Below are 15,559 nucleotides of genomic sequence, written 5' to 3' on the forward strand. Positions count from 1 at the left end.
CAGAGACTGGGGGCACCTGGCTGTCTCACTCAGTAGAGTGTGCGACTCTTGATCTCGGGTTCATGAGTTCAAGCCCCATATTGGGTGGAGAGCTTACTTTAAAAAGAAATTGAACAGGTAGCAGAGGTTGGATTTACACCCAAGATTAACTCCAACAAAGCCCGTGCCTATTTCACTATCCCAGTCTGTTTCCCTATTTAGAACAACTCACCACCAGGCTGCATAACACTTAACAAAATGTCTGGTACCAAGTAGGCATTTAATAAATATTTACTGCATTACTATAAATACAAAAAGAGTTCATAATATTTCTTTTGGAAGGGACCAGAATGATCTAGTCTTGTGCTGAAGAAAACCAAGACCCAAAAAGGGTAAATTGGTCACAGAAGACAAATAAGAGAAGTCAGTCTCAAGGCCCAGATCCTTAGAGAACCCTTCCACCCTCCAACCTGCTTACCTGAGGGGGGACAGGCAGAGGTGGGGAGGGAAGGGAGGCTATCAGAAGTGAACAGGACATGTTCTGAGTTGGTGCCCCAGTCCACTGTTTCTCAAACTTAGATGATGATCCATAACCACCTACAGAACTAGTTAAACATACACGCCTGGGTTCTTTTCAGACCTAGTGATTCAGACTCTGGCATGTAGAGCTTTAAGCTTTAGAAAGTTGTGCAGGTGATCCTAAGGCTGAGCCAAGTTTCAGAACTATTGGTCAAAGTTTCAGTCTCAGCACCACCTCTGCATATCTTTTCCAGGAAAGAAAACCCAAATGATGGATTTGTAGCCAAAGGGTAGGTTACCCCTTTCCCGCAACAAACAAGAGGCCAGGAGAGAAGAAAAGTTAGACAGAGAAGGCAAACTGAATGATATCTCTGCTACAATTAGGATGAGTCACTCTAAGATAATGTAGAACGCTCACCTGAGCATTCTCAAACTTGTAAAAGAATTCAAGATAAAAACATCTCCTAAACAAAACTCTTTTGCTAAAATTTTAAGAACCAATCTAAAAGTTCTCTATTACGTTGGCTAGAATATCAACCTCCCCCGGGGCTTTTCGATCTCTAGCTAAACCCCAGAGGAGTTCTGGAACTATCCCAAAGACAGCTGGCAACAATTCCAACCACTCTCCCCACAGGCCTGGGCCATTGTCTTATTTATTCTCAATGTGCCCTTGCCCTTAAGTGAGCTACGTTAGCCATACCACAGACACTAAACCTGGGTTTAGAACTACACATTCACAAAAGACAGACACCATGGTCTTAGATTGCTCTCTGCAGACTCACTGCCATATTCTCACCACTGATCCAAAGCCTGGTCACTTGGGCTTGGTTCTATGACTTCTTTGTTCTCTCTCTCCTCAGCCACCTACCATGTTCCGGGGGCAGAGCTTGGTCTACCTCAAGCAAGGGGCAAAAAAGAAATGAGGCCTGGGTGAGCAGCAGAAACAGGGCTAAGGTCCAGAAGATGGCTGTCAATACTATACATGGGAGGGGTTAGCAGTTCTAAAAATTCACAGAGCAGAATTAGAAATTGTAGAATGTTGAGTTAGAAGCTGTCTTAGAGACAAACTGTTCATGTTCTATATTATATAGACCAACATATGAAGTTCAAAGAGAAAAGACTGATATTAAAGTAATTTCAATGAAAATAAAATATTATGAAGTATGTGTCTACAGGTTTTTTAAGGGCAGCAATGGGCTGTGTAAATACATTTTGGTATATCCATACAATGAAATATTCTGAAGTCTTTAAAAAGGATATTAACAAAGAAAGATGTCCAAGCTACAATGTTGAATGTAAAAAGTAGATAACTTTGTGTTTTGAAAAAGAAAGAGACAAGGACATCTATTTCTATGTGTTTACAGACCAAGAATGGTATCCAGAAGCATAGATTTCAAATTGTGTAAAGTTAATCCTGGGCATTGGGACTGCAGAATTTCACTTTTTTAAGGTCTTTGTAATGAGCCTGTACAATATTTTTATAACAAGAGAAAGGAAAAATATTTCTATGTGGGAGAGAAAAATAAACACCAGGCTTTCTATAACTACTTCCTCCTATGGGACTGTCTCTTTAGGGCTTTGTTAAACACTGAAGTGAACATCAGGCATATTCATTTAATTTCTCTCTTGAGGAAACAGCTCATGGTTTTCTTACAAACTTCTCTAACAATGATCAGAAGAGAGTCCTGTAGTCCAACACATGGAATGGACTCATTCTAATTTTCTATTTCAAAAAAGCAAACTATCAAAAATTTATTAATTACAGGGTGCCTGGGGCTCAGTTGGTTAAGCATCTGACTTGTGATTTCAGCTCAGGTCATGATTTCGAGCCCCATGTCAGGCTCTGCCACTGACAACACAGAGCCTGCTTGGGATTCTCTCTCCCTCTTTCTCTGCTCCTCCTCTGCTCGCACATGTGCATGTGCTTTCTGTCTCTCAAAATATATCAACATTTTGAAAAATTATTAATTACTCTGGATGATGGAATAGCCTGGCTTTTCCCTCCATTCCTTCCCAATGCTCATCTGGCTTTGCATCACTTCACCACCCTTGGCATGCACCTTGTATCCCTGTTCCAGCACTTACTAGGCACATGACCTTGAGCAAGTTATTCTGGGCCTTAGTTTCCTCATTTGTCAAGAAGGAATGATAAACCTGATCATGCTGTTATGAAGATTAAATGATTACATGCAAAGCACTTAGAATCAGTGACTTGAACCAAGTAAGCTCTCATTAAATATAACCTTAATAGATAGTACTTATAATGTGGTAATAATTTAATATTATTATTATTATTGGGAGGCAAGAGAGTAAAAAAAGCTTAGTCCTTCTGGCTAAGTACAGCTGGTAGAGGGTTAACAGCATTGTTAATAAGGCTAAAAGGAGATTAGAGAATTACCCATGGATTTTAATTACACTTCACTCTCCAAATCCCAATGCTATAGAGAGTAAAGAGCTGAAATCCCCAAATCCCATTGGCAGGTCAATGGGAACAAACTCAGACACTGGTGAAAACATTTTTCAGGCCCATGGTGTGAAGGTTCATGGGCCAAAATTCTTTACATTGGTATTAGATTGGTACTGATATGCACAGAACCCACTGGCCAGACCACTGGGCTCCTCCAGTGACTGGTACCGGCTGCCTTCACCCTTCCACGTCCCATTAGTTTGTTTACACCTTTATTGCTGTTTTCTAAAAGCAAGGGCAGGAATGAAGGATAGTGAAAGGATAGCATTAAACATGTGTAAAGAGGGTGCCTGGGTGGCTCAGTCAAGCATCTGACTTCGGCTCAGGTCATGATCTCAGGGTTCATGAGTTCGAGTCTCACATCACCCCTCCTGGGATTCTCTTTCTTTCTGCCTCTTGCTCACTTGTGCCCTCTCTCTCTTTCTCTCTCTCAAAAAAAAAAAAAAAAAAAAAAAAAAAAAAAAAAAAAAAGAGAGAGAGAGAGAAAGAGAAACGTGTAAAGAAAACAAAGTTTGCACAGAGGTAATCTTGGGCTACCAGTATTCTCTCCCTCCAAATCTGAGTCATTATTCAGAGAACCTAAGATATTCCCTGCCCCATATGGTAATCCACCACAGAAAATCAGTGACAGATTCATTCAGATGCAAGTATATATACTGAGCACCAACAATGCAACTGACATTGTAATTAAAGCCCTTGGGGCCAAAACAGACTCAAGGCCCAAAAGCCAACAGTCAAAAAATAGTTCCCCTGCTAATTAAGGAGCACATGTGTGATTGGGGAAGGGTCTTATGAAGGAGGGTTATGGAGGCAGAGTTATGTGAAACTGGAAATCTTAACAGAAACAAAAAGTAAAAAATGGGATTTAAGATTTTAAAATTGTTAAAATGACACCCAGTGCTTAGGAACATGCACACCACTGTACCATAACAGAAGAAAACCATCAGCCATACCACATATTTACAAACCTGGAAGAACAAACTCTTATTGTACTTTTTTGCTCTTGGAATAATAATGTCTTAAGGACCCAAAAAAATAAGTGGAAAAAATTAATGAAAATTAATGAAAGGAGGTCTTTCCTTAATCATTTAACGACCTAGAGTTCATCACAACAATGATTAGTTTTCCTCTTTGTAGATTAGTAAAAGTAACCACCCTTAATTAAGCACTTACTGAATGCTAGATTCTGTGCCAAGTGTTTGACATATACTATCCACCCCTTTTACTCAAGAAAATTGACCTTTATGAAAGTTAATCTGATTTGCCCAAGAGTTAATACAGCTAGTAATTATCAGGTCTATATACATATGCTTCTGATCACTCACACCAAAGAAATTCAGGTATACACCACCTGAATGGTACATGGTTCATATGTAACTTGGCCACTACAATTCAGATTAGCCAAATGACATAAAATTAAATAATATATTTCTTCAAAGCACTGGCTTTACTACTAAAACCAATTGTATCCATCCATGGAAGTTTAATTTTAATGAGTCAATTATATCACCAGACTGACAGTGAATCAAAAAAAAAAACAGTTAATAAAACAACCTATAATAATAAACAGCCTTGAGATATGCTGTTGGTAAAGAACAGAAAGAAATCTGCCTCGATTCCACTTGGTTTGTTTTATCTCTAACGTGGTAAATTTTATTTAATAGCAAATATTCCCGAGTTCAAGGTAGATTATTTGAAGCCTAAGTATGAAGAATACAGACCATAATGTTTATAATCCTTTTTGATACGGCAAACATATAACGTGACCATACACAGCACCCACTATGCATGAGACTACTTCTGCTGTGTTAATTTATCAGAGAGTGTGATTTAGGAACTCCTGAGAGCTCAAAAAGGTTTACTAATTTCTTATTACCTTGGTTGAGGAGAATGCCACTGCAAATCTTATTTGACACATACAGTGCATCAAATTAGAAGGAAAAAATTACGTATTTTAAGACATAAACACTAGTTTGTTTCCATGCTAATAAAAACATTTTTCTTCTTCATGGAAGAAAAGAAGGTAAGAAGCCATGGGCACTCAGAGTTACTTGTTTTCCACTGCAGAGTAGTTGTGCTCTCAAAGCAAGAGAGAGGCTCCTGTACAGAGCTAGAGAAACTAATGGAAGAAAACAGAACATATGAAAAACTCCATTTGCTTATTACGATTTATATCAAGCCAGCCCTCCTCCCCCATTCGAAAAAAAAAAAAAAGAAAGAAAGAAAAAAGATATTATAGGTAGCTAGGTATGCATCCTAAATATGTAGAAACTATCTTCTGAGGTTACTATACAAGAACAACAAAAATATATCAAACTCCTTTACTCTTTAATATGGTGTTTGTTCTCCTATATAAAATGACCGACTTAATGAAATACATAAATAGGCTAAATTCACAGGCAAATACATTTTAGATGAGTCTATAAAACATCTCCAAGGGAGACTGAATAATAAAACAAAAGTAGTCATTCAGTCGTCAAATAGTTTGGTGTTTAATTACAATGATCTTATTTACCAACTTCCCACCATTTTGTTTTTTAATGCAAAATGAAATATTCAGTTACAGTCAAATATAAAACATGAGGAATGTTAAAGTGTGCAGGCCAGAGAATTCAGGCATCCCTACGACTACCCCTGGCTTTGCCCCAACAAACCCATGACCCAAGTCCAGTAACTTGTTTGTGGCCTTAGTTTCCAAATCTGTAAAAGGTAGCTCTTGCCCCAGCAGCTTGATCTTTAGGACCTAAACTAGCTAACATTTTATTACTCAACGCTTAATGTGCTACTGGGTGTTGTATGGAAACCAATTTGACGATAAATTTCATATATTGAAAAAAAATAAAAGATCATTCTTTCCCTGCTTGAAGGAAAAAAAAAAAAGAAAAAAAAGCTTAATGTGCTAAACTATTTGATAGTTAAAAAACATGTATGCCTAAAGCAATAAAACAGCAGATGCAAATCCTACTGGAACAACCCTTTGTCAATAAAATGAATGGTTCTATAAATGTAATGTCTATGTCAAGTATAGTATCATCAAGTTTAACTTAGGCTCAAGTACGCTCACAACCTGGACAAGAATGATCTAAACTGACCTTTCCTAGACAAAAGAAGGCCACATCAAGATAGGCAGATAGCAGCCTCGAGTTACCTCTGACATGTAAGTGATCCCTTCACCAGATCACCTGGCATAACTCTCGGAGGCTGCAGGATAAATATAGTGGTCATGTGACTGAGAGGGGCTGATAAGCTCTACTCCCAAGAACCAGAAGAGTGTGCTAGCCACAGACCAAAGTCAGAAGAGGTTTCTACAGGCCCCACTTATATTTCAATTGCTACAAAAAACCATTTCATGAACAATTTTTGAAACTGCTTTCCAATTCTAAATTAATTCATTGTTCCTCAAAATTAACTAATTGGTAATGTTGTCAACAGTCACCAATACCTTAGAATGTCCCATATGTATTTCTAGTCACGACTGCTTAAGAGCCCAGAAAGTAGATCATGAGTAAGCAATTTAAATCATTCATCTTATTTGCTCCTTAAGACCTTCCTTTCTCTATGGTACAGGCAAGGGAGATGGGGGGAACCCTAACCTAACCTAATCTAAAATTCTGGCTGTAATTGCCTACAAAAATAGTGACATGCGATTATAAGGATATTTTATTACTTTTTTTAGTTTCTCCACAATTCCATCTTAAAATAGCTCAGCAATATTAGCAGTAATACTAAGTGAAAACTCAACCAATAAAAAGCTGATAAAACTTAAACATCTAACATCTCAGGACGCTGAAGGCAAAATTCACACAATGCCAGTAATGGAGCCAAGTGCACCGTCGGCCAGAACACCACCTGAGCTTCACACTACCCAGAGGAGTCAAAGTGTGGGCATTCGCCACTCTGCTCTTCAGCACTCCAGCACAGAGCTTACAGTTGTAGAGAGAAAAGCTAGTGTAATAGGAACGTAAGCAGCTTAGGAGAAAGTGTATCTGCCCCCAAGTTCTCAAGAGTAAAAAAGAAACAAACCATAATTACAAGTTTTTTTTTGGGGGGGGGGAAGCACCCAAGAAAACAAACACCCCCCTTACTAATGAGTCTCAGAAGAGAACCACAAGTACACATCCTCCAGCACCATTAGGGAAGCCTCACTTTGCGTCAGTGGACTTTGTTTTCCGAAACAGAAAGTGGTGCTCAACTGCCAGTCATACCAAGACAACTTCCTCCAATGCTCCTTCGGAGAACACCTCTGTTACAGGAGGCTGCCACTGCAAATCTTGAATGAGTTGATCTGAGTCCTCTGTAAACTATGCTCCCGCACTTTGTCTGCTGTGAATCATTAGCTAAGAAGAGGCAGTAGCTTTTACTTCTGGTTAACTGTATTACAACTCTTGTGGTTACTCTGACAGTGTCTTTCCCAAATATCACCCCCCCACACACCATCCCCTTTTCGATCTTACCGCATAGGAGTCACCCCCAAACATCTCCTCCTAAAGATTCTCTGCCTCCTGACACAGAACTAAAGGCAAGGCCACATTCTCTCAGGAAATGCAATTCAGTGTGCCATCCTCATAGGGGCTTGCCCTGGTAAAAGAGAGCAAGTCTCTGCAAATAACTAGTTATGTCACTGCTGTTGTAAATCAATGATACATAACAAGAGAAATAACTTGTTAGTTATTTCTAATACATTCTAACTCATGTTCCCAAAACACTGCAAATGCCTATGTGTGCAGATAGATGACTTGGTTGAGGGGGGGGAGGGGGCAGTCCCCTATTTGAGAGAGGAAAAATACACTGCATCAAGACAGTGTATTGACTATGTCAAACTGAGAAAAGAAAAAGTTTACATCAACAGTTCAATTTTCATCTCTGCATAGGGCATGGCATGTATCTGAGACAGTCGAAGAGCCACATGGAAAGCAGTGTAACATAAAACTTAAAAACATGGGCTCTGGGTTTGTTGTTAGTCAGTAAGTAAGTAAGCAAGCTCTATGCCCAATCTGGGGCTTAAACTCATGACCCACAAGATTAAGAGTCTTATGCTCTACCGATTGAGCCACCCAGGCTCCCTGGGTTTAAATACACTTTACCATCTACTAATTGTGAGACCCTGATCAAGTTACTTCTTTCTCTGTTTCCTTATCTGTAAAATGGGAACAATCATAGTACTTACATCAGAGGGTTGCCATAAGGATTAAATGAGCTACATTTGTAAGGCACTTAAATAGGGATGTAAGTATCTATTAAATGAAGTGCTACACAGGTATTCAGCTATGCAAAGAGCTAAAAGCAGTAACATTGTTTGTATTGGTGGCACAGTTTAAAATGGGCTGGTATGGAGTACTTGGGTGGCTCAGTCAGTTAAGCATCCGACTTCAGGTCAGGTCATGATCTCACAGTTTGTGGGTTTGAGCCCCACATCAGGCTCTGTGCGGACAGCTCACAGCCTGAGCCTGCTTTGGATTCTGTGTCTCACTCTCTCTCTCTCTCTCTCCCCCTCCCCTGCTCTGTGCTCTCGCTCTCAAAAATAAACATTAAAAAAAATTTTTTTAATGTGCTGGTGAGGACACAGGAGATAGAATCACACATCACTGAAATGGGCATGAGATTTCAAAAGTGTTGCCAAACATTAGACTGTATACAGTCATCAAAATGCTGGACTCTAAACATATTTAATCTTTTCGAGTCTGGTACTAAAATATGCCTCAAGGTGCTTTCACATTCCTGCATAGTAGCTGAGGGTTCCAGACCAAGACTGGCCCCTGTGTGAACTTCAGAAACATACTCTACCTCTCTGTGCCTGGATCATTTGAAAACTAAAGGAATTAGGGGCACCTAGGTAGCTCAGCTCATTAGGCATCAGACTCTTGATCTCAGCTCAGGTCTTGATCTCAGAGTCATGAGTTCAAAGCCTTATGCTGGGGTTTAAAAAAAAGAAAGAAAGAAAAGAAAACCAAAGGAATTAGATTACATGCTTGATCTCTAAGGCCCAACTCTGATAGTCCCAGGAAGGTGGTAGCCTGATCTTTATGAAAAAATGAAATAAAAATAAAAGTTAATAGACATTTTTGTGGAATTTTTTTTAAGTTGCTGAGTAGGATAGAAAGCAAACTCTCCTCCTTTCCTTTCTCTGCAGGACAAAAGCAAAAATAGAAAATAAAGTCATTAGGGGCGCCTGGGCTGCTCAGTTGGTTGAGCATCTGACTTAGGCTCAGGTCATGATCTCACAGTTTGTGGGTTCGAGCCCCACATTGGGCTCTGTGCTGACAGCTCAGAGCCTGGACCCTGTTTCAGATTCTGTGTCTCTCTCTCTCTTTGCCCCTGCCCCACTCACGCTCTGTCTCCCTCTGTCTCAAAAATAAATGTTAAAAAAAAATTTTTTTTAAAGAGGAAAGAAAGTCATTAGACTTTCCCTCATAATTCCATTTGAACAAAGAAGCAGGGACAAGACTAGCACCCACTCGAGGACCCCTGGTGAGGGCTACCTTAGGTCTCTGGCAACAGACTCTGCATGTGAGGGTGCAGCATAGCACACGCTCATAGGGCGTCTTTCAGAAAGACTCTTATTTGTGCAATGCCACTAAAAGCAGGGCTGTACTGGGGCACCCGGGTGGCTCAGTCTGTTAAACATCCAACTCTTGATTTTGGCTCAGGTCATGATGCCTTGGTCATGAGATCAAGCTCTGCATCAGGCTCCGTGCTAGGCATGGAGCTTCTTTAAGATTCCCCCTGCCCCACTACTCTCCTTCTCCCTCCCTTCCTCCCTCCCTCTGCCCTCTCGCCAAACAAAAGCAAGGCTGCACCAGAAACAAAAGGCCATATATTACAGGATTCCATTTATATGAAAAGTCCAGAACAAGCAGATCCATAGAGACAGAAAATTGTAAGTGGTTTCTGGAGACTGGGGCATAGGAGAAATAGGGTGTGAATGCTAATGGATCCAGTTTCTTTTTGAGGGTGATGAAAATGTCTTGGAATTAGATAGCAGTGATGATTGCACAACTTTATGAGTATACTAAACACTGAATTGTACACTTTAAAAAGGCTGCATGTGAATTATATCTTGGCAAAAAAATGGGCAGCATGGGGGTGGGTCTACCTTAATAACAGAGTTCCTACAATGCAGTGGTCTGCCTTCTCTTCTCAGGAATAGAATGAATAAAGAGATGACAGCAATTCTGTCAATAGCTCTTGACAATGAGAAGGCTGGAATTAGATTTCAAAGTGCCTGTACAGTGTGGCCAAAAAGTCTGGAAACATACGGAAATGATGTACCAGAAAGTAAGAGTAACCAGTAGGGGGCGCCTGGATGGCTCAGCCGGTTGAGTGTCCAACTTCGGCTCAGGTCATGGTCTCGAAGTTCGTGGGTTTGAGCCCCACATTGGGCTCTGTGCTGACAAACAGCTCGGAGCCTGGGGCCTGCTTCGGATTCTTTATCTCTCTCTCTCTCTCCTCCTCCCCTGCTCATGCTCTGCCACTCTCTGTCTCTCAAAAATAAACGTTAAAAAAATTTTTTTTTAAAGAGTAACCGGTAGGAAGGGGATACCTCATAAGGCACTAACTGCCCCTCCAGGAGCCAGGCCTCCAGCTGTCTGTTCCAACATGCTACAATCTCACCTGAAGCCAGGTAATGCCAGGGTCCCACCCACAGCTTTCCCAAGGTGGTGAGTCACAGGATAAGCAATGAAGCCATATGAGCTTTTCCAAATTTTATTTCTGTGCCCTGCAGCCTCTAAGCCCAGTGCTGACCATTACATACAATCTGTGGGCCTCCCTACGATGGAGGGAGAAGAGAGGAAATAACGGAAGCAAAAGCTGAAGGTGAGAAAGTCTGAGACTGGCAAGAGTTTTGCAGGATGGCTAATTCCTTCCAGAGATCACAGTAGCCAAAATGACCTTAAAATGTAAATCATATCATGTCACCCCCTAAATTGTTTTATGTTTCTTTCTTTATTTTGAGAGCGAGCATAAGCAGGGGATAAGCAGAGAGGAGTGACAGAATCCCAAGCAGACTCTGCACCATTAGCACAGAGCCTGATGCGGGGCTCAAACTCACAAACTGCGAGGTCATTACCTGAGCAGAGATCAAGAGTTGGAAGCTTAACTGACTGAGCCACCCAGGCGTCCCTCATGTCACCCCCTATGTAAAACCCATCCAAGGCAATCAGAAAACCTGCCAACTCCCTACAAACTACCAGGAATAAAAACTACACTTATTAACCGGCCACCAGCCTTGCCTGATGGCACCTGCACCTCTCTGGGTCGATCTCACCTTTCTTCCCGCTCAGAGCGTCCAAGGCGCCGTTCCTGGCACATGCTGCTCCCTCAGCCTGGCTCTGCTCTTGGCTGGCCTGGCACTTTCTCATTCCTCAAGCCTTAACTCAGATGGTATCTCACATAAATACGGAAAGGGGGTCCTTCCCGCAATCCCCTACCCCCGCTCCCTGTCAATTTTCTTCACAGGGCTTACTTACCACACTGTGTCACTACTTTATTTATTGTAGTGCATGTAGGTAGACCGTTCATTCAAAGAGAATGGAGAGCATGCTGACCTCAGCCCATCGTGTATCTCAAGTGTTGCCACAGTGCCTGGCATGTGGCTGGATTTGACTTTTGCTAAATAGATGAACCCATATTGTTTAGAATAACTCTGGCTGGGGAGCACAGGGAGAATTATAAGAGGCAAGGAGAACTATTAAAGGGAAAGGGATCACAGATCACATTTTTAAAAATAATTGTTTTAAGTTTATTTTGAGAGAGACAGAGCATGAGCTGGGGAGGAGCAGAAAGAGAGGGAGAGAGAGAATCCCAAGCAGGCTCTTCAGGGTCAGCACAGAGCCCAACATGGGGCTCGAACTCACGAAACTATGAGAGCATGACCTGAGCCAAAATCAAGAGTAGGAAGCTTAACCGATTGAGCCACCCAGGTGCCCCACATTTTAACTAACACTGATTTGGGTGCCACCAATAACACCATTTTCAAGGGGTTTCTGGCAATTACACAATTACACTGCTTAAGCGATGAACAAACTTGATTAGACTAATGTTTAACATTGACTGCCTGAATTTTACTCACAGGGGGGTCTGTGTGCTTTGTACTATGCACACAGTTCCACATCACCTTGACAAAGCAGAGGCCAGGTGGGGCCCAGGGTCAGCAGGCCATTTTTCTCTCCCTTGTACCCCATTTTCAAGTGTAACAAGCACAGATTGCTGCTGCTGTACATCACACGTTCTCAACATTGGCTGACATTAGAATCCTTTACAAATTGTAAAAGACCAACGAGCCTGAATCCCCCAAACCCAGGCTGCATCCCAGGCCAATTACACCAGAATCTCTGGAGGTTGGGACTAGGCCTCAGCACTTCTGAAGGCTCCTCAGATAACTCCAATGGGCATCTAAGGCTGAGAACCATTGTTTTAGAGAAAAGTCCAAATACCCACAGAGAGCAATCTTCACTTAATTTCCTTATGGTCAGAGAATCTTATCTTTATTTTATAGGTAAAAGAGTTGCGTCTACAAAAAGGAAGCATCCTATGAATAAATACCACTCTAGAGATGCTCATTGTTTCCTGAATTTTTCATGATATTCCCTTTATTAGATTTTTAGCACTTTTCCAACCCCTAGTAAGGTGTCCTACAAATGTCACTTTACCTCAAAATATTCAAATAGAAAGGAAAGTATACTCAGTGAATAGAATTAATTCTAAATATATAAAACCCACCCACCTGACCCACTCAGAAATATGACTGTCTCTATCATTTCACAGAATTATGAGCAATAGACAAGAGCATTTGGTTTCTTGGAGGTAAGAAGAGCCAATACTATTCAGCTGACTATGCAGAAAATGAATAAATGACTACAAACAAATGATTTTTTAAAAAAACCTGAAATTGACTTGCTTTAAAATATGACTGAAAATGAGGTTCCTGCTGGAATGAATCCACTTCAGGTCAAGGAGAAACATACTTGAATTCTGTCTGCACCTTTAGTCATGTAGAGTACCGCACATCTCTGAATATACATAGCCCACCTAGAAACAGATTTTTACTTGACTAAAGCCCACATCAGCGATCTCATCACATCAACAGAGAAGGTTATGTTTCTCACAGGATTATGTACCAAATGGTACTGATGTGGAAAAGTTTTTTATCCTTCAGTATTTCCAAAAGTCTGTATTCCTTGCTAGTTCAAAATAATTCAAGTAGCTAGACAGTTACTAAAATGCCACCCAAGATTTGTTCAAAATATAGTCAATAACCTCTGAACTACAAACCTGAAAAAAATGCTTCAAACTCTTTTTTATTAAAGAAACTCTTGGGGCACATGGGCGGCTTAGTCCATTGAGCATCTATCTGACTCTTGATTTCGGCTTAGGTCATGATCTCATGGGTTTGTGAGTTCGAGCCCCACATCAGGTTCTGCACTGATGGTGTGGAGCCTGCTTGGAATTCTGTCTCTCCTTCTCTCTGCCCCTCCCCCACTTGTTTCTCTCTCTCTCTCTCTCTCTCTCTCTCTCTCTCAAAATAAATAAACATTGAAAAAATTTAAAAGAAAAAACTCTTGCAAGTAGAATACACAATCAGAAGGAACGTACATTTATGTTATTTTGTCTGTTATCATAGACATGTGGTGCAAGCCTTTTTTGTAAGTTTATCTATTTATTTAGAGAGAAACAGTGTGCATAAGCAGGGTAGGGGCAGAGAGGGAATCCTAAGCAGGCTTTGCAAGTTCAGTATAGAGCCCAAAGCTGGGCTGGATCTCAAAAAGCCATGAGATCATGACCTGAGCCAAAATCAAGACAGAAGCTTAACCGACTGAGATACCAAGGTGCCCACAAGCCATTTTTATAATCAGTGTTGCCTACACACTTTCTATATACACCTACACCATATTCTCAGTAGATTACATTTTTGGAAAACTTTTATTCTTATACTTTTTCTCACTGATCTGAAAGTCAAACCAGTTTTCCTGGTCTGCCCTTCACAATCTTTTGGTATACATATGCAACCTCAATGGTGCTTTAGCAGGTAATACCGGATAAGGGTAAACGCTTTTCTCAACATGACGACAGGACCTCCAAATTCATTCAAGCAAGTAGTATCCTAATATGGCCAGACATCACGGAGTGCTACTAAGGATATGCACCCAACTAATACAGCAACTACTTATGTCACTTCAATTTAATTGTTCAAATCAGAACTAACTTCCAAAACATGTTTCCTTCTTTCTAGTCATATATTAAATTCTAGCCTGCCCTGTAATAGACCCAAGATGTAATACATGTGTTTATCTGTGTCTTAGCCTCCCAGCCTAAATGTTTTCCTTTATCTCTATAGGCGAGAAAAGTTGCAGAGACCAATTCAACGAAAGCAAAACCCACCAGCTTTCTCGGGTAGTGGTGTAGAGTAAAACAATTCATTTGTGGGAAAGAATTCCTATTTGAATGAATGAAAAAATAAAATTGTAGATAGAATATTTTCAAAATAACCATTGTAGGGTGAAAACCTCAAGTAGTAATAAATTCAGATACGTTTTTAAGCTTAATTATATAAATGAGTCATTTCTACAACCAAGGATCTATATTAGGAATGCATTTTATAAGGTTGTTTTTATTTTTATCCTAGGGTGTTTTCCATTTGCCTGTAAGAAGTAGCCAGTCTTTTCAAAATCATGAAAGTAAAAGTCTCCCCAGTTTCTGCATTAACATTAATTCTGAATTAGGGAAGTCCCATTTGATGGGGTTTTACTGTCTGTGCACATACATATAAGGAGAAATATCCATTTAAATAATTGTTAAGGAGAAGGAATCAGCTTTCTGTACCCAGTTAAGATCTCCCCACCAGTTAAGGCAGGACGACTTTGTTGTAACGCTTTCCATTTGTGCATCCATTAGAAGGCACCCACCCTGCCAACATAATCTGATGAAATAAGCATTTCGGCTAGTCATCAGGAGATCAGGCATCAAGTTAAGGCTCTAAAATGTGTAACCTTAAGCAGTTATTACCTTCTGGTGCACTGACCGCTCTCCCAGGAAAATGCGGATGTGTTAGTAACTAGGGCAGCCCTGGATGGGGGATGGGGAGGGAAGAGGAGGAAAGGAGGGTTGAGGGGGAGCCACTTACGAGACGTAGGCCGGATAGCCAAATCCTATCAAGTTGCAGAGGAGAGAAGCTCCATAACCGAACATCAGATACAAAGCCACCAGCCCAATGACACCTGGAGACATGAGGATGAGGAGAGAAGTGGGTCTTGTGGGACAAGAAGCGCTAAGCCGGACAGCCCCCGCCCACAACCGCAAGGCTTGGCCGGGTATAGGCGATCTAGAAAAACAAACCGCCGTAAGGTGGGGCCCGCGCCTTTGCGGGCTTTGCAGTGAGTCTGGGGATAACCAGGCAGCCCCTACCTTCGAGCCGTTCCTCATGCTCTCCCTACACAGGGCTCCCCCGCCGTACCGCGCAGTAGCCCAGGGAACCCGGCTCCACAGAGGATCCAGAGAGGCCCCGACTCCTTCGCCTGCCCGCGGCCCCTCCCCTCCCGGGGACACCCTTCTCTGTACTGAGCTCCACGGACAGTGTTAGGAGCATGCCCGCGCGCC

General features: G+C 41.3%; 1 protein-coding gene and 1 long non-coding RNA gene across 2 annotated transcripts in view; one reads left to right on the top strand and one right to left on the bottom strand.

The window, feature by feature from the left end:
- REEP5 (receptor accessory protein 5) overlaps window positions 1–15,559 on the bottom strand; it is a 38,822-nt gene that overhangs the window by 22,739 nt on the left and 524 nt on the right. Inside the window, exon 2 of the mRNA XM_049647729.1 lies at window positions 15,087–15,180. Coding sequence (XP_049503686.1) covers window positions 15,087–15,180 — 94 coding nt within the window. The remainder of the gene's footprint in view (window positions 1–15,086; window positions 15,181–15,559) is intronic.
- Window positions 8,483–15,559, top strand: part of LOC125934382 (uncharacterized) — a 365,655-nt gene continuing 358,578 nt past the window's right edge. The window contains exon 1 of the long non-coding RNA XR_007461364.1: window positions 8,483–8,841. This is a non-coding gene — a long non-coding RNA (uncharacterized LOC125934382). The remainder of the gene's footprint in view (window positions 8,842–15,559) is intronic.

The sequence above is a fragment of the Panthera uncia genome (assembly GCF_023721935.1).
Source record: "Panthera uncia isolate 11264 chromosome A1 unlocalized genomic scaffold, Puncia_PCG_1.0 HiC_scaffold_17, whole genome shotgun sequence".
In the NCBI taxonomy this organism is placed as follows: domain Eukaryota; kingdom Metazoa; phylum Chordata; class Mammalia; order Carnivora; family Felidae; genus Panthera; species Panthera uncia.